Source organism: Cebus imitator, unplaced genomic scaffold (assembly GCF_001604975.1).
Source record: "Cebus imitator isolate Cc_AM_T3 unplaced genomic scaffold, Cebus_imitator-1.0 Scaffold250, whole genome shotgun sequence".
In the NCBI taxonomy this organism is placed as follows: Eukaryota; Metazoa; Chordata; class Mammalia; order Primates; family Cebidae; genus Cebus; species Cebus imitator.
In genome coordinates this window covers 2,038,884-2,059,853 of record NW_016107565.1, presented here as the reverse complement: position 1 = coordinate 2,059,853, position 20,970 = coordinate 2,038,884, and the positions used below count along the sequence as shown (strand labels likewise).

The window sequence follows — 20,970 nt, the reverse complement described above, 5'->3', positions numbered from 1 at the left end:
AAAAGTTACTTCCAAGATACCGTGCAGGCTCAAGCATTGGGTAAATGTTCTCATTCCAAGTAGGAGAAATTGGCCAAAACAAAGGAGCCACAGGTCCCATGCATGTCCAAAACATGGTGGGGCAGTCATTAAATCTTAAAGCTCCTAAATGATCTTCTTTGACTGTATGCCTTACATCCAGGCCCACTAAGCAGTGCCCTAGTGGGGACTTAGTGTGGGAGCTCCAACTCCATATTTCCCCTCTGCATTGCCCTAGTAGATGTTCTTCACGAGAACTCTTCTGCCTGTACTTCCAGGTGTTTCCATACATACTCTGAAATCTAGGTGGAGACTCCCAAAGTTCAACTCTTGTCTTCCACATACCTGCAGGCCCAATACCACAGGGAAGCCACCAAGGATTGGGGCTTGCACCATCTAAAGCAATGGCCCAATCTGTGCCTTGACCCCTTTTAGCCATGGCTGGAGCTGTAACAGCTGGGATGCAGGGTCAAGTCCCGAAGCTGCACAGAACAGTGGGGCCCTGGGTACAGCCCAGGAAGCCATTTTTTTCCTCCTAGGACCCCAAGGTCTGGGGTGGGAAGGGCTGCTGGAAGTTCTCTGACATGCACTAGAGACATTTTCCTCAATGTCTTGGCTATTAACATCAGCCCCTCATTAGTTATGCACATTCCTGCAGCTGGCTTGAATCACTCCCCAGAATATGGGTTTTCCTTTTCTACCACAAGGTCAGACTGCAAATTTTTCAAACCTTTATGCTTTTCTTTTCTTTTAAACATATATTCCAATTTCAAACCATCTCTTTATGAATTCATATAACTAAATACTTTCAAAATAAGCCAGGCGACCTCTTGAATGCTTTGCTTCTTAGAAATTTCTTTTGGCAGATACCTTAAATCATCTCTCTTAAGCTCAAAGTTCCATAGATCTCTAGAGCAGAAGTAAAATGCCACTAGCCTCTTTGCTGATGCATAGCAAGAGTGACCTTTGTTCCAGTTGCCAATAAGATCATTATCTCCATCTGAGACCACCTCAGCCTGGGATTTCATTGTCTATAGTACTATCAGCATTTTGTTCAAAACCAATTCAAGTCTCTAGGAAGTTTCAAACTTTTCCACATCTACCTGTTCTCCTGAGCCCTCCACACTCTTCCAACCTCTGCCTTTTACCCAGTTCCAAAGTCACTTCCACATTTTCAGATTATCTTTGTAGGAGTACATCACTCTGCTGGTCCCAACTCTCTATATTAGTCTGTTACCACACTGCCATAAAGATGTTACCTGAGAATGGGTAATTTATTAACAAAGAGGTTTAATTTACTCACAGTTCCACATGGCTGGGAAGGCCTTAGGAAACATAACTATCATGGCAGAAGGGGAAAAAGAAGAAAACACCTTCTTACAGGGCAGCAAGAGAGGGAGAAATAGAGCATGCAGGAGAAACTACCACTTTTAAAACCATCAGATCTCATGCGAACTCTCTCACTATCATGGGAGCAGCAGGGAGAAACTGCCCCCATAATCCAGTCACTTCCACCAGGTCAATCTTTCAACATGTGGGTATTACAATTCAAGATGAGATTTGAGTGAGGACACAGAGCCAAACCATATCAATTCCATATATTGTTCACTCACTATCCCACAAGAGTAGCATTTTTCATAACTATGGCACAATATTACAACCAGAAAATTATCATTACATTTACAATCCATTTAACTGATTCAGATTTCACTAGTTGTGCAAGTATTTGTATTGTATTTTATGCTGTGCACTTTATCACAGTGTAGATCCCTGTAACCATTACTGTAGTCAAGTTACAGGGAAATTCCATCATATGAATCCCTTGAGCTATCCCTTTATAGCAGCAGCTATGTCCCACCTAACCTGCCCAGCCATAACACCTACTAACGACTACTCAATTCTACATGTCTTTAATTTTTTCATTCCAAGAATGTTATATGAAGGGAATTATATAATCTGTAATCTTTTGTAACTGGGGGGGAGGGAGTGGGGGCATCCAGAAGATGCCCCCAATTCCCCAATCCAAGGTTCTTGGGCTATCTTACCCCAAAGAAAGGCGCCCCAGAGGTATGGTGAGTTTGCCATTCGAATTAATATCATGGACCCAAAGACTTTGGCAGAGAGTGATTTATTAGGTAGGGAGATAGAAAGAGAGAGAGAGAGACAGAGAGGGAGGGAAAGAGAGAGAGAGTGAGAGAGAGAGATAGCGAGAGCGCTCCCAGGCTGCTGTGGGAGGGGATCCAGAGAAAGAATCCATATAGGGAAGAAGCAGCGGGATTTTATCTCTTGAGTTATTCCCTCTCCATTGAAGTTCTTGTCCAATGAGAGGAGTTCTTTCAAACTTCCTCTGGAGTGATTGATCTTTGACTCTGATACTGGATTGGCTACTTAGTCTACAACTCTGAGTTAGAGCCCCTCCTCCCAGAGCTTTCAGTGGGTTCTTTATGTTCCTGCCTTTGAAACCCCACCCCTTGTGGATCCGGGAAGAGTCCTTCACTTTGAGATTGGATTTTTCTTTGCTCATAATGTTTTGTTTTACACAAAATTACCTTGAGATTTATGGAAGTTGTTGTGTACATCAGTAGTTTGTTCCTGTTTAATGCTGAATAGTATTCCATGATATGGATATACGGCAGTTTGTTGAATCATTCACCGGTTGTAGACCATCTGTGTTCTTTGAAGATTTGGGCTATTATAAGTAAATCTACTTTGAAGATTCATGTACAGGTTTTTGTGAGAACCTAATCTTTCATTTCTCTGGGATAATGAGGACTCAATAGTACAATTTCAGGGTTACATGGCAAGTGTAATTTTGGCTTTATAAAAGACTGATATTTTTTTCCAGTGTTGGTATACCATTTTACAATCTCACCAGCATTATGTAAGTGATTCAGTTTCTCTGCTTCCTCACATTTGATGTAGTCACTGGTTTTAATTTTAGCCATTCTGGTAGATGTATTATAATATCTCACTGTGATTTTAACTTGTATTTTTCAAAGACTGTCTACTCATATACCTATTGCCATCTATAGATCCTTTTCAGTGAAATACCCATTCAAGTCTCCTCTCATTTTGTGAATGGTTTTTTTTTTTTTAACAGTTGAGTTTGGAAATTATTTATAAACTGTAGATATAGGCTCTCTGTCAGGTGTATGATATATTAACACTTTTTTTACATTTTGTAGTTTGTCTTTTCATCTTCTTATTCAGTATCTTCTTCACAGTGAAATGGTTTAATATTGATGATGTCCAATTTATTATTTTTTATGAATCCTGTTTTTGAGCTTAATTCTGAAATTCTTCACCTAGCACAAGATCTTGAAGATTTTCTGTGACATGTTTTTCTAAGTGTTTTATAGAGTTACTTGTAAGTCCATGATCAATTCTGAGCTTTTTATATTTGCATAAGTGTGAAGTATAGGTGGTTTGTTTTTTGCCTATGGTTGTCCAGATGCTCCCTCATCAGTTGTGAAGAAGCCAATCATTGAACCCTTGAATTGCTTTTTGTACCTTAATCAGGAATCAATTGGACATATTTGTGTTCATTTATTTCTGGGTTTGTTATTCTATTCCAGTGATATATGTGTACATTCCTTCACCAGTACCTTACTTTTTTCATTAGTTTAGCTGTATAGTAAACCTTGACAATAAGATAGAATCATTACTACTAACTCATTGTTTCTTTTTCTCAAATTTGTTTTAAGTTAGTCTTGGTTCTAGGACTTTACATATAAATTCTACAATGATCTTGGCAATGCTTACAAAAATAATTTGCTGAGATTTTCATAGGAATTGAATTAAACCTATAGATCATTTTGGGGAGAATTGAAATGTCTCCTATTTTCAGTCTTGCAAATCATGAAAAAGATGTATCTTTCCACTTATTTATATCTTTGCTTTTTTATTGTAGTTTATAATATTCCAGATGCAAAGCCTATAAATAATTTACTAACTAGTTTTATATCTATTTGATTTTCTTCAGAGTAGTTGCACATTGTATTATGATTTTACTTCAATTTCCACATGTTCACTATTAACATTTTAAAATGTGTTTGATATTTGTATGTTCATCTTCTATCCTGTGACCTGGTTGAACTTATGTATTAGTTTCAGGAGGGTTTTATGTAGATTGCTTGGAATTTTCTATATAAACAACCATGTCATCTGTATATAGGGACAGTTTTATTTTTTCTTTCTTATGTCTATTTTTTTCATACACGTATTGCACCAGCTAGAACTCCCAGCGCTATGTTTAATAAGAGTAGTAAATGAAGACGTTGGTGTCCTAAATAAAGACACCAATGTCTTCATCCTAAATTTAGGTCAGCATCCTAAATTTAGGTCAGGATCCTAAATTTAACATTAAGTATGATATTAATTATAAGTTTTGTGTATGTGTTCTTTACCAAGTAGAGAAATATTTTTTTTATTCTTAATTTGCTGAGATTTTTTTTTTTTAAATCATACATGGGTGGTGAATTTTGTCAAATGCTTTTCCTGTGACAATTGGTCTGGTCATTTTATTTTTCTTCTATAGATTGTTCATATGGTAGATTACAATAATTGAGTTTCAAATGTTTAGCCTGTTTTTATAACTCCAATAAATCACACAAGTTCAAAGCATGTAATTATTTTTGTAATAATTTGATATTATTTTATTGAGGATTTTTGCACCTAAGTTTATGTGAAATATTGTTCTATAGATTTTCGTTTTGTACTGACTTTGCCTGTTTTCCTTATAAACATAATACTAACCTTATGAAATGAGTTGAGAAATATTTCCTCCTGTTCTAGTATCTATAAAAAAGAAGATAATATTATTTTATTTTTTATTTGTTTTATTTATTTATTTATTTAAAAAATATACTTAATATTATCCTCTATTAAAAACATCTTAGTCGGGAAATTTTTTGAAATTTTTAATTACAAATTGAATTTTTAAAAGGCTATACAGGCATACTTTGGAGATAGTGAGAAGTTGGTTCCAGACCACCACAATGAACTAATATTGCAATAAATCAGGTCATCCTAGTTTTTCAGTTTTCCAGTGCATATAAAAGTTATGTTTACGATATAGTGTAGTCTATTAAGTGCTCAGTAGGATTATGTCTACTAGAATGATGTATATACCTTAATTAAAATACTTTGCCAATAAAAAATGCTAATGATCATCTGAGCCTTCAGTGAGTCATCATCTTTTTGGTAGGGGAAGGTCTTGCCTTGATGTTGATGGCTGCTGAACTATCAGGGTGGTGGTTGCTAAAAGTTGGGATGGCTGTGAAAAATCTTAAGACGAGTGAAATTTGCAGTATCAATTGACTTTTTCTTCCACGAAGATTTCTCTAGCATGCAGTGCTGTCTGGTAGCATTTTCTCCACAGTAAAAACTTCTTTCAAAATGAGAGCCAATCTTCTTGAATTCTCTCTTGCTTTATGAGGTAGGTTTATGTAATATTCTAAATCCTTTTTATCATATTAGCAATTTTAATCTATCTTCAACAGGAGTAGATTCCATCTCAAGAAATCACTTTATTTTCTCATTGTAAGAAGCAACTACTCATCCATTCAAGTTTAATTATGAGATTAAAGCAATTCAGTTACATATTTAGTCTCCACTTCTAATTCTAGTTCTCTTGCTCTTTCTACCATATCTGCAGTTACTTCTTTGATTGAAGTCTTGAATCTTTTAGTTTGTAATCAGCTTTTTTCACACTCTTGTTAATGTGGATATTTTAACCTCCTCTCATGGATCATGAATGTTCTTGATGGCATAAAAAGTGGTGAATCATTCCAAGATGATTTCTATTTACTTTGCCAAGATCCATCAGAGGAATCACCATCTATGTCAGGTATGGCCTTATGAAACATATCTATTAAATAATAATAGTTTAAAGTCAAAATTCCTCCTTGATTCCATGGCTCAACATTCATTTCCTCGTATATCTTCATCACAGCTCTTCATTGACCAGGTGCATTGTCAATGAGCAGTAATGTTTTTAATAAAATCTTTTATTCTGAGGAGTAGGTCTCAAATGTGGGCTTAAAATATTTAGCAAACCATGCTGTAAACAGATGTCCTGTCATTCAGGCTTTGTTATTCCATTTATTTATTTATTTATTTATTTATTTCATAAGTTATTGGGGTACAGGTGCTATTTGCTTACATGAGTAAGTTCTTTAGTGGTGATTTATGATATTTTGGTGCACCCATCACCCAAGAAGTGCACACTGCACCATATTTATAGTCATGTATCCCTTGCCCCGCTCTCACTCTTTCCACCAAGTCCCAAAAGTCCATTGTATCATTTTTATGCCTTTACATCCTCATAGCTTGGTTCCCACATATCAGTAAGAACATATGATGTTTGGATTTTTTATCCCTGAGTTACTTCACTTAGAATAATAGTCTCTAATTTCATTCAGTTCGCTGCAATGCTGTTAATTCATTCCTTTTTATAGCTGAGTAATATTCCATTATCTATCTATCTATCTATGTCACAGTTTCTTTATTTGCTTGTTGATTGATGGGCATTTGGATTGCTTTCACAATTTTAAAATTGTGAATTGTGCTGCTGTAAACATGCATGTGCAAGTCTTTTTCAATTAATGACTTGTTTTTCTCTGGGTAGATACCCAGTAGAGAGATTACTGTATTAAATGGTAGTTTTACTTTTGGTTCTTTAAGGAATCTCCACATGGTTTTATATAGTGGCTGTACTAGTTTACATTCCCATTAGCAGTGTAGAAGTGTTCCCTGATCACCGCATCCATGCCAACATCTACTGTTTTTTAATTTTTTTTTTTAATTATGGCCATTTTTGCAGCAGTAAGGTGGTATCACATTGTGGTTTTGATTTGCATTTCCCTGATCATTAGTGCTATTGAGCATTTCTTCATACGTCTGTTGGCTATCTATATAACTGCTTTTGAGAGTTGTCTACTCATGTCCTTAGCCCACTATTTGATGGGATTGTTTGTTGTTTTCTTACTGATTTGTTTAAGTTAGTTGTAAATTCTATATAATAGTCCTTTATCAGATGTATAAATTGTGAAGATTTTCTCTCACTCTGTGGGTTATCTGTTTACTCTGCTGACTGTTCCTTTTGTCATGTGAAAGCTCTGTAGTTTAATTAGGTCCCAGATATTTATATTTGTTTTTATTCCATTTGCTTTTGGGTTCTTGGTCGTGAAATCCTTGCCTAAGACAATGCCTAGAAGAGTTTTCCCAATGTTGTCTTCTGGAATTTTTATAGTTTCAGGTCTTAAGTCCTTAATCCTTCTTGAGTTGATTTTTTATAAGGTGATAAATGAGGATCCAGTGTCATTCTCCTCTATGTGGCTAGCCAGTTATCCCAGCACCATTTGTTGAAAAGAGTGTCCTTTCTCCACTAAATATTTTTGCTTGCTTTGTCAAAGATCAGTTGGCTGTAAGTATTTGGGTTTATTTCTGGGTTCTCTATTTTGTTCCATTGGCCTACATGCCTATTTTTATACCAGTACCACAGTGTTTTAGTGACAATAACCTTATAATATAGTTTGAAATCAGGTAGTGTGATTCCTCCAGATCTGTTGTTTTTGCTTAGTCTTGGCTTGGCTATTTTTTTCTGGAAATATTTTTAAAAAACAGATGTCAGAGCTATCAAAAGTGATAGCTGTTGATGACAAAATTTTAGACAGCAAAAAAACCAGATATGACTGAAATGAGGACCTGACAGGAGAGTCATAAGCCAAAGGAATAAGCTCAGAATAGTTTTAGGAACTTTACCAAAAAGGCTGTGGTTCTCTCAAGTTTCTTGTGTTTAACCAATTCTTAAAATCATGTCATAAGGATTATAATTATATTTGATAAAGGACTAATTACAATGGAAACAATTACATAGGCTTTTAAATATCAATTTATTATTGAGTGATTTCTGCAGTAAATTGGAGAACTAAAAATTGTTTGCACATATTAATTATGGCAAGTTCCTCTGTATTATTGTCAGCATTTATTTCTTCATTAAACATGCAATGAAATTTGATGACATTAATAATTTTTCAGTAATTACATTACAATTTATTTATTACCCAAGAGATTAAATTTTCTATTACAAATACGTATAGTAGTAGGTGACAAATTTTTGATGTGTATTATTACCATACTTTTCTTGATATAATTATTCTAAAATCCAGTTTAGTAATTTAAGACATATAATCATGAGTATGGATATTTTTATGGTGAACTGAAAAATATATTAAAACAATGGAAACTTTATTTCCAGAAATTCTTTAATATTCAAGATTCAAGCTTCTAAATTCCTCAAATTTTAATCACAATTTGATTTTTATCTTTTCTTCCAAAAATTTTTGTATGGAATTCTTTATCATGTATTCTGTATATTTCTTTCTGTTGGCAGAGGGATGCTCTGGTGCAAGTACTTTCTAATTCAGTTTCTTGGCTTATCTAAGGTTCTGCTTCATATGCTGAACCAGAGGCTGTCAGGAATTTCTCTTAGTTTCACCCTTGTTAATTTGCCACTATTTGCTCCACCTCATGCACATTCTGCCTCTTGCTACAGCGGCTCTGCTTTCTTCAGGTCCACTATCTTAGATTACTGAAAGTAAATTCAAGTTGCAAACTATAGTTACATATAGCTATTACTTGCCTTTCCTGTACTCTATTACTGAAATTACCTTTCATGTCCCTGGAAAAGATGGAAAGTTTATCATTTTTATTGTCCATTTCATCTTTACTTCCTTTCTCACATTTCTTAATGTCCTTGTGGAGTTGATTCTCATTTACTGGGTCTTTTAGGGGCCTGTCTCCAAACTCTGTGCTTCAGTGTATTACACACCTCCATGTATCTAGAAATATGTTCAACCTGTCAAAAATAATTATACTTTCCCAAATGGATATTCATGTTCATCAAAACAGGGAATTGAACAAAAATCAAGTTGTAAATCAAAATCTAGCATGAACTATGCTATTCAATTGAAAATGTAATTGAACCAAATCCAAATAATTTTTCACTGAATTACTATTTTAACCAAGCCAACCAACCAACAAGAGTAAACATAACCTGTATATTTTCTGAAAGTAATGAAATCAGATTTTAAAACTTGAATCTAAAATTATACAGTTATATTATATATTTTTATTAACTAAATTCAGATTGGAAGAAAAATCAGCCAGCTCAACAAACAGATTCAACACTATGAAAAGAGAAAATAGATGACTAATAGGGAAACGTTACAGAAAATGCATTGCAATCCAAGAATAAAAATGAGAAATAAGTGCCTAGATCCCAATGTATTCATATTGGAATTCAACATTCTATACACCAGTAGGCACAATGATACAATAAAAGTGATTTTATATTTTAATGGGCAGTTGGTCATCCACAAAAAGTGATGGCTAGCTCCCACACATCTTAGGAAACTTGGGTTTTCAGAGATAAAGAAGAAAGAGTATTGGATAGAGGGTCCTTACATCCCTGTACCTACACCTTAAAACTGATTACATATTCAAGGACAGATTTTCCATCCTCCTTTTACTCTTTCCTTAGCATGACTAATTGCCAAGAGGTGAGAAAAGATTGTAATTCCTCCTGACACCCGCACCCCCACAGACATAGTCTAATAAATCAGCTGTTTGTTTTGACTTCTGAAGAAGAGAAGTGTGAGCTTTGAAGAATAGGAAATATATATCATATTCTGGTTATTAAGAAATATTAATTTGAAACTCTTTGTAATTATGTAACAGCCTTGCTTTTGAGGCTCTTTTACTTTGACCTTATAGCAAACACTTAAAATTTAAATGGTTAGATATATGGTGGAAGTATAATAGGGCAGTATTTTTTAATTGCATTATGTCTGAAAAGCTGCTTTGCTTTAAATTGTCAAAAATTTTAAAGTGAGAGGTAATTTATATATTAATTGTGACCAATATCTGGAGCATAGTTCCTATATTTTGCTTTAAGATTCTTGTTTTGAGTATAATATAAATGGTGTTTTTGCAACCAAATATGTGAAGACTCTCTATCCATTTATATTTGTTTGGATATATACAATCTTTTTTCTGCCTATCCATTTGTGCAGGTCTCTAATACACTATAGAATTATTTATTATAATGAAAGCTAGTCTTGAACATTTATAAGATTATGAAATTGCATAAAATCCGTGCTTGTTCTATGAAAAGAAATTGTGTAATTTGCCATTTAGTGAGAAATATTGAAAAAACATTAAGTGGATAGGAGGGAGTATAAGAAGATAACTGTACAATCTTACTCTGGAAATAAGGATATCAATTTGTTTAAGGTCTTTTGATTTTTGTAACTTTATTATATCAATACATACATGGGAAGCATGGTAACTGGCACAATCAGCTCCGTTTTCTTTATTATTAACAATACAATAAATCATATTATTTGTGCAATAAATAAATTTGGATGAATCAAAAATCATGTGCAGTTAAAGTTTTACAATTGATTGTATTAATATACACAATCTGATTGGAACACCATGTGTTCAGAATTACACTATTCTATGATTGACTTTTCTATTCATAAAAGAACTATTTCATTTGTACTTAAAAAGTTGACAGTGCAAAATCGTGAATATAAGTAGACATTTGTTTGGTCCCAATTTTGTGAAAAAGTTTACTGCTGAAAAGCTTTTTAAATTTTGTTGTTATTGTCTTTCATAATTCAGGTTATCTGGAATGAATATACCACCACCAATTATCAGCAACAAAAACTGGCTCAGACTGCATTTTGTTACAGACAGCAATCATCGATATCGTGGATTTAGTGCTCCCTATCAAGGTATATTTGTGGAATACCTCTGCCTCTTTTGATATGTAAAATAACTTTGGTGTACACAACTGCATTTTCTGATAGGAAAATATCTTTAACATTTGGAAATGGTACTTTGTATAGGGAAAAATGGTCGTTCTCTTGCTGAGGCAATAATGTGATCATAACTACAATATTAAAGTTAGTTGATTTTTAGTAAATAATGAATATTATGATTTCTAAAAGGTAGCATGTAATAGATGCAATATTTTGCTTTAATAAAGTGCTTCAGCAATTGGACAATTGGACACACTAGCCAAAGTTGCACCACAAATCACTGTAGAAAACCTTCAGTTGTAAGTAGGCCCTTCATCAATTAAAACTCACTTCTGTGTGCAGTGTGTTTGTTGGTGCTAGTTTAATTAATCTTGTTAGGAGTTTTATCTACCAATTTTGTTAACAAAAATAATTTTCAAGACATAGGACATATTTGATGCATTAACTTGAAAAACTCTTTGGAATAAGATTGGTGTGAAGATTGAGTACTAATGAAAATCTAGCTTCTACAATGTTCAGTAATACTATGTGAGCTTAGTGTGCTTTATCCTCAGACTACTTACATAAATAATTCATTTCATTTTCAGTAGTGTATAGCCTACTTTTTAGGGAATAGTAAGCATTGCCACAGTCACATTCTTCCATTTATCTGTGTTTTATTTTTTATTTAATGCTTTCCCCTTTAGTAGTCTTCAGTCCTAAGCACTTTGTAAATTTAATATGATGACTTTAGGAAGCTTATATTTAGTACTCAAAGTGGCATTAGATCATATATTTTTTTTGGAATACAAAATTTAACAATTAGTTTATATTTTGAACACCAGTAACCTCTCTGAAGCTGTTCTATCAATAAGGTTTCTCTCAAAAACTGCAATAGCTTAATGTGATTTGTAATTTGACTTTCATAATACTGTACCGAGTATCACTGCAATGAAAAATCCTTAGGAAAGTAACTTAAAATCAAGATTTTAGACGAAGTCTACTATAGAAAATTTATAGTAATGTTCATTTCTAAAGTAGTTAATTGGAATAGAAATATAAATGCAAATATGCTTTTAAAACTATGCAATGCATTAACATTTCTCAGAAAATATTAGCCATCATAAAACACTAAATTTTAGAATTGAAAAATAAATATTCATAGAAGAATTTATTTTCATATATTTTTTAAAATAGCTCTTTAGGCATGGCAACTTGAATCTTGCAGGTTTAAGCCAGTGTCACTATGAAATTTGTAAAAATATTTTATCTAGTTCCCAATTTTAATTTCTAAAATTTTTATGTACATTAGAGAGATATTTTATTGAAAATAAGGTATTACTGTGAAGTCTCTTTATCTCTAGGTTGATCCTTTTTCTTTTGGAGTTTTCATCCACATAATTCTATGGCTCTGATTTCTCTCTACAATGAGTTAAAGCTAATGGCATGGTAGAAATTCAAAAAACAATCTTCTTTGATTCATGGGATCTTTTCTACTACTCATTGGTCTTTAATTGACTTTTGTAGTATTTTTAAGATTGGAATTGTGGCTTTCAAGCATTACCTGTTTTCCAAACAGAAAAGTAGCATCGCTGTAGTAAAATGAAAAAGATATGTTTTATGAGGTAAAATTTACTTCTATTTTCCGCAGGAAAAGGGACTCAAAAAAGGGAGGGAATTTATATCCATACAATACAGAGGAAATAGAGTGGGTTAAGAAAATTGAAGCTTTGATTTTATAATAAATTTAAGGGAAAGTTTTATTATATAAAAATATGCCTTTGCATATTATTGTTTTAAAACTTTCCTAATCCAGGCTTACTTTTACTGATTGCATTATCTCCAAATAATATTCTACCTAGATAGCATACATTCAGTTGAGAAATAAATCTTGAAATCATAATGATTAAATTTAAATTAAAAAAAAATATATAGTAAGATAAATGGCTACAAAATCATAATTTTGACATGCTGAAATACATGCCCTATCATGAAATCCTAATGATGCTTTTTACATTGTTTTATGCTATTTCATTTTAGTGTTATTTACATTAAAACCATTTCAAGATTGAAAATTTTGTGTAATATATTATACAGAAGTCAAAACTAAGTCTCCATACAGCTCAGTTTCTTAATAACTCATATACTTACTGAGTACTGAGTATTATTGATTTACCTATAATTATTTAGTATTTTAAGGATTCTGCAGGTTTTCAAAGACTGATTATTTTCCTTATAACATTTCTATTCAATCTCTGTTCTTTATTAAATACCATGAAAATTAACTGCAAACTACTAAAGAGTTCATTGGATGCCATTAGCTATTTTTATAGTATTTTCCATAATTGATGGAGTAGGTACATAGATACACACTGATGTGCTGTCCCAAATAGACTCACCTTTAAGTTACATTATATGCTATCTTCCTGAATGTTTTGGATATTATAATTTTAAATAAGATTAAGTAGAGACTGAGAAGAGCATACTAAAAAACATAGTTCTATATCAACTCAAAAGTACTAAAAATGTGATTTAAATAGAATGGCTTTGATACATAAAATACATTCTCTCTCTGAGCTCCTGTATCAAATATGCCCACTGCTATCTAAAGTAAAACATCTTTTTTCTCCCCAGTTTACCTATAATATAAATCTCTTACTTGAGAACTTTATTACTGTCACCTCTTTGATTAAAAAAAAAAAAGTTATTTAGTTTTTGACTCTTCCCCTGACAAAGTCACTTCAATATTATTTCATTATATTTGTCTTTGTTTTAAAATATTGTTCCTCCATTCAAGTTCCATTAAACCTCTACTAATGAGCACTTGGACTGTGCAGCTTCTCACATAAACAGTAAAACTGTTCTTTAATTGTGGTATGTGGAAGTCCTTCTTATTTATTTTTTGAAACCTCTATATTTGTCACTTGGTCATTAGTATAAACTAAACTCTATTTCTCTTCTATTTCTATGAGTACATAGTCATATTTACTTTTTTTTAAAATTGGAAGGGGAATTTTAGATGACACTCAATTGTCTAAGAAAGAAAATCTTACCTACAGAAGATTTTAATTAAAACTATTTTTTTCTATAAGTCTCAGTTACTCAAGTGTTAAGCATCATTTCATTTTTAAATGTATTTGACATTCCACATTTTTCTTTCTATAGTGTGCAATCTTAAATGCTATAGCTTTAGGCATTCATATAACTGTATTTATCATGTAAGTTTAGGAATTGCAGTATTTAATCAATTTGAAATATATAAATACATGAGTAATTTAATATTCCAGATTCAAGCTTCTAAATTCCTCAAATTTTAATCACAAATTGAATTTTATCTTTTCTTCCAAAAATTTTTGTATGGGATTCTTCTTATACAGGCAAATATTTTATAGAAATGTATTTTTCAAGAAATAAAGATATATTAATAACAACACACAATATTTAAATTTTAATTGATAATAATGATAGTTTACATAGATTCTTAAATAGGCTATTATCATTTTGAGATCAACTGGGCATCTTTCATTGTAAGAAAAATGTATTTTGAGATCAACTGGGCATCTTTTATTGTAAGAAAAAACTTTCAACCCACATTGAAAATGCTCTTTCATATACCTCAATTAGAGCCTTCTGGCATTTTAGATGCCCATTGTTTCAGTCAAAAACAATAACTTTGGCGTAGTCCATTTTTTATATTTGGGAAGTTTTTGACATAATTTCCTATGTACAGTTACTAAACAAAGGTAAATAAGATTATTGGGGATGCAGAATATTATATTAAGTAAAGAACAGAGTCAGAAGATTAGAGTTGAATCATAAAGATACCACTTGCTGAGTTCTCTGAGCCTTGGTTTTTCTTATAGCAAACAGATTCACAGTAGCCAGACATATTATTGTTTTGTAAATCAAAAGGTATTAAGACTTCTTATTGTAAAAATGAGACATGAAGTAAATAAAGAGTCTTCAGTGGAAAGAGATACCATATGGAACAGATGAAAAAGCACACATTCTAACTATGAAAATGAATAATTTAAATATTGTGATCAAACATAAAATTTGAAGCCAGGAGCTACAGTTAAAATGATAAAACACTAGGCTTTATATTTCTCACTATCACAAATGAGGATGCCCACGTTTCTCAAGGGAAAAACACTTTTCCTTGGAACTGATTTTTAAAATAGGCTAGTTTGCAAGTAAAACTGAGAAGCAGTTTCCTTTCTATAACAGATTTTCTGAAATCATAAATATAGTCCAGGCTTAAAAATAGAGCACAGGATCAAAGCAAATTTCCATAAAGAGAGATAGTATTCTGATCTTTGTTTTCAATAATATGTTTAATGATATATTTTTTCTATATTTGTTTCTGTTTCTTCTTGTACCTTCACATATCCTTTGTTAATAAAATTTATAAAATATTTATATCCCACATTCTAGTCATGAATCTCCATTCTAATTTTATAATTCTCAATATGAGTTATATTTATAATTCTGAGGATATGGTGGATGAGTGTGACATGAAAAAGAGAAGACCAATAACTCCTGATTCAGACAATTTAGACATACTGTATTATCAGAAGAATATTAGACATTGTATTAGTCTGTTCCCACTCTGATATAAAGAACCACCAGAGACTGGATGATTTTTAAAGAAAAGAGATTTCATTGACTTTTCTTTAAGTTCTGCATGGATGGGGAGTTCTGCATGGATGGGAGGCCTTGGGAAACTTATACTCATCCCGAAGGGGAAGCAAGTATGTCTTACATGGTGGCAGGCAAGAGAGAGCATGTGTGAGTGCAGAAAAAACTACCACTTATGAAACCATCAGATCTCTTGAGAATTCACTCACTATCACCAGAACAGCATGGGGGAAACCACCTTTGCAATCACTTCCCTCTCTTGACACATAGGGATTACAGGTCTTTCCCTCAACACATGCAGATTACAATTCAAGATGAGATTTGAGTGGGGACACAGAACCAAACCATATTAGACATGGATGAGTAGATTACTTTTCTGGTAAAGATAATAGATAGAAATTTGTTAGTGCAATTCCAGAAATATTCAATGAATACACATCTTTTCATAGTATAGTAAGTTTTATTTCATTTTTATTAAATATATGCTATGGGAAAATTTATAAAATATTTATATCCTGATGTCAAATATGCTTTCATTCTTAGGCCAATTCCACTATTTTAAACTTATGAAGTAAGCAAGCTATTTTTATTTACTGAGTTTTAAGCAAATAGAATTTTCAGTTTCACTGGTACGTAATATTTGAGAATAATCTCTAATCTTGTACTTTTTTTTGTATTTGATTTTGATATTATTATCATCTTTCTTCAAGTTTACTTCAATGCTAAATAAATACTTACACATGGAAATCCTTTTTTAAAACAATTTTTGTTGTGGAGCAAAAACATAGAAAATATTTTTACCTCTTGCTTTGTGGACCTGACAGTCTATGAGAGTCATCTTGTTTTTAGTACAACGTCTACACAAACAGCAAAAATAATCAAACATTAATAATCAAAATGGTCTATCTAAACAACCATTGGTGTGTCTAAAGCAACTATTAAAAACTTTCTGATAGCATTTATTCTATGACACAAATGAATATTTCACAGTCATGCCAGTATAAGATTGAGGCATTTTATTATATTAATTGTGATTTTAAATTATATGATTTTCTTTCTGTTTAATAAAATTTATTAATTTAATTTGAGATCTAAGTAAATAATACTGGGAAAGTTGATAAATGTAAAGAGGGAATTTTAGTTGTTGCAATATTGAACATGAAAATTTGACTACATTTTTAACAAAATAATTCTAATTCTAAAATTTGGCAATCTTTTTATGTACCTCCCATCACAAAATTCTGTTCATTAGTTGTATGTGTATTTGACAGAAAACTGGCTAAATATTGTTTTACTTCAAATTTCCCTGAAATAAAAATTTTCCTGTGAAACATACCCTTGTAAACTGAGCACAGTATTCTACATCAGAAACATAATGCTAGTGACATTTTTTTTTGCTTAACTCTAGTGTAGTATAACAATTTCTAGTAAAACATTTTATCTTTCTTAACATTTTAAAATTCATGAATTAAAAATTAAGTCATATAACTGTATTTAGAGTTGGGATACAGTTTTAATGTATAAAATACGTTTTTAGAATTAAAGTATAATTTTAGGAGTCATGTTGATTATTTCCTTTATCTTTCCCAGATGTTTTATAATCCTTTTTCTGATTAGGAGTTAACAATATATATTAACGTTGAAACTACCAGAATTATTAGAGGACATTATACATGAAAACAGGGTAGTTGTGAAAACATTAAATTTAGATTCTGATAAAAAGAATCACTTAAAATCAGATAATAATGAACTTTGGTGAAAAGTACAGCAGGAAAGTGTAAACAAAAAAGAAATATACTTAATGAATAGTAACAGAATTCAGGATTTGAAGATTAGATAGAGAATCCCTTATACAATTTTTTTTCTAGGGAATTGGATTAAGCTTCATAGCATTGATATTAGAATGACTCTGATTTATAATCAAAAATAAAACATCATGAATTCTTTCTTAAAAACACCAAAACTTTAATGCTTACATTTGCTAATTTTTAAGACAGTGTTCAATACATGTGAATATGTGTTTGTTTGTATATTAACTTATCCCTTATTGGAATACTTACAAAGTCAAAGACAAATTATAATAGCTTCATGTTATGATCTCATGGAATTTGTAAAATTCCAGATACAACTTAGCAAATGATTTGATTTAGATTACTATCTTTAAATACACCAACTACAATAAATAGGAGACAATCTGTCAATATCCAGTTATAATATGGATAATGTATTCTAAAATTTTTTGTAGGTTCAATTGTAGTTCTTGGTAACTATAAAACTGATAAAAGATCGTTTTGCATAACTCTTTTGTTTGATTCACACATTCCTGCTAATGATAGGATATTTAAAATTTATCAATCTCTTCTAGGATAAAAGTCAGCTTTCTTAGGATAAATATTCTTGGGATAAGTGTTCAAACTTTTAGGGCTTATATCACCTCTATCACCTCTTCCTGATTTTTTGTTTGTTTGTTTGTTTTTTTTTTTTTTTTTTTTTTTTTTGAGACAGGGTCTCATTCTGTCTCCTAGGCTGGAGTGCAGTGGCATGATCTTGGTTCACTGCAACCTCCGCCTCCCAGCTTCAAGTGATTCTCCTGCCTCAGCCTCCCCAGTACCTGGGATTACAGGCACCTGCCACCACGCCCCGCTAATTTTTTGTAATTTAGTAGAGACAAAGTTTCACCATGTTGACCAGGCTGGTCTGGAACTCCTGACCTCAAGTGATCCACCCACCTCAGCGTCCCAAAGTGCTGGGATTAGAGGCATGAGGCACCTCACCTGGCCTCCTCCTTCCTTTTTCAAGAGAACTTCTAGATAAAATTGATAGCCTATGAGTCTTAAAAGTGATAGGATATACCCAACTAGTGAATATTAGCTAGTTTCACTAGAGATTTTACTTCCTTGTAACTGAGAATTTTACAAGGATCTACTTCTGGTATGCACATGGTCAGTGGTCCACCTTGTACTCCATGATACCTTTTTTGAGTCTTAATATAAGTCCCTATTTGTCATTTTGTTGATTTTTTAAAAATACTGAATTACAGGTATCTGTGTAATAGATATGATCATAAATATTATCCCCATTAAAGTATGTCAAACAGTTAACAGACAAATATATTACAAATTAATCATGTGAGATATCAGCAGAGTATATCCATTACTACTGTATGTATACTGGTGAAACAAATAATAATATCATCTGATGTTACAGGCTTATTTAACCTTTTATTAGTTCAAGTACTACTGACTGTTAATTGAAAAACTAAAGAAGGAATCTGTAGCTATAAAACAGCTTGAAATGAAAGAATTACAAGATCCTTATTGGGAAAGGTAATAATTTCATAATATACAGTGCATGTTTGTTGAAAGGGTTCAATCAAAACACTATATTATTAAACTAACAAGAACATAACCTTATTTCATTGGATTATATCCCCCCTTCCTACAGCAAATATAGCAATTACTGTTTAGATTTTTCATAACTAATATGAGACTCCAGATTATCTGATCATATTCTCTGTCAGATTCCAGGTGGACACTACTTTTGTAGTTTTCAGCATGGCTGCTCTTTTCCAAAGCAGATGTTTTAGTAGCAGGAAATGGCCATAGAAGCTAAGACTAGAAAAGTAGAGTAAAATAGATTCCCAGGAATTAATTTTTCTTTATACAAGTATTGTTCTGGAAAGAGCATAACTATTTTGTTTGGTTCACATACTCCTGCTGATGATAGAATAAACTTAAATATGCCAACTATAATAAATAGGAGATAATCTATCAATATCCAGTTATAATATAGATAATATTTTCTAAAATATATAGTAGGTTCAAATGTAGTACTTGATACTGGATTAGAGGTTAGTAAATCTTAATACAGTTTTCAGTCTGTGAACTTCGATGGATTACTTAATATCTCAGGACTGTGAGTTCTTTCTAGGTCTAAAATTCTTGTATTTAATCTATTCCTCCCAATGTCAGTAACATAAAAGTTGTTCTCATGGCAGCACAGCTTCAGAGTAATATGAAGTGTCCCCTTTTATTACTCCTGGGGAGAATTTTGGTATCCCTCACCTTCTGGTTAACCTCCACATAGTTCTAGACTCCTTTGCACAGCACCAGCCAAAAAGGATATAACATATATATAAATGTTTAATTTTTCTTGTAGCCATGTAAAAAGTAAAAAGAAACAGGAAAAATTAATTGTGATTATATTTAACCAATATGGCCAAAATATTAACATTTCAACATATAATCTATATAAAATATTACTAATATATTTTACATTCTATTTTATATATTAAGTGTTGAAATTCTAGGGCATTATGCTGATAGCACATCTCATATTGCTTATTGATTTTTTTCATTGTGAATAGTTTTTTCTATAGACTAGAAGAAAACCCATAATTAATATAATAAATGTTTTACTTTGTTAGCAATTATGATTTACTTCTGTATCACTGTAATTATTGCTCTCACATAATATTCAACCAAATACATTTAATGTTATATCAGTATATAGTACTAGAAAGAATGCATGTTCCCAAATCTTCACTACGACTACATCTTATATGATGCAACAGTTAAAATGTAGCCCACAACACAATAAAGTTGTGTGTAATGGAAAAACATTTTGCACTACATGTTTCTAAATTAAAATTAAGATTAATTATAATTAAATAAAATTAAACATTCAGTTTCTCAGTTATACTAGCTAATTTCAGATGATTAAAACCCACAAGTGGCTGGAGTCTACCATATTGATTATTCATCCTTAACAGATAAGGTGAGCAGCCCTCTTATGGCAGCTAAGCCAGTGCTAGCCAATTATAAGAAAGCAAGAAATTAATTCTAAAATCACATAAATACACTGAGAGAATATGATACAGTATCATTTTTCTCCATTGTTCCTCAGCTTTTGTTCTTGTTCACTAACTCTTTATGATTTATTGTGTATGATTATTGTATTCCCTAGTATGCCTTATTTTCAGAACTTTAGAAGCCATAATTCATATAAAATTATGGTTTCCCTCCACCCATGTGCAATTTAAAAGAAATGTATAATAAGGGAATTCAACAAAATTCTGACTTTTAATAATTTAAAAAATACTCCTTTGAAAGCTATTTTTTTTTTCTTTTTGGTATTCTTAAATGCATACTTACTGTGGGACACATAGCACAGGTCTTTTCCTCACCACAAAGGTACTGAGAAGGTATTGAGATATTTAAGAAATGAAATGTTTTTCATTTCTTTATATATAATTTTACATAGAAGGGCGCATAGTGTCCTCTAACACTATCTAGTATAGGTCAAATTTTATACATTCCATTTTATTACATTTTCCCAATAAGGATATTTATTCTTTGAGTTAGAAAATGCAGCAATTGTGTGCAAAAAGAAAAAATATCGGGCCGGGCGCGGTGGCTCAAGCCTGTAATCCCAGCACTTTGGGAGGCCGAGGCGGGTGGATCACGAGGTCAAGAAATCAAGACCATCCTGGTCAACATGGTGAAAC

General features: G+C 32.0%; 1 protein-coding gene across 6 annotated transcripts in view; it reads left to right on the top strand.

Annotated features, from left to right (window-relative positions):
* The window catches only part of CSMD3 (CUB and Sushi multiple domains 3), a 1,251,170-nt gene that overhangs the window by 395,471 nt on the left and 834,729 nt on the right, over positions 1 to 20,970 (top strand). For all 6 annotated transcript variants that reach the window (XM_017498748.2, XM_017498749.2, XM_037727955.1 and 3 more), the window contains exon 6: positions 10,708 to 10,820. In XM_017498748.2, the coding sequence (XP_017354237.1) occupies positions 10,708 to 10,820 (113 nt within the window). The remainder of the gene's footprint in view (positions 1 to 10,707; positions 10,821 to 20,970) is intronic.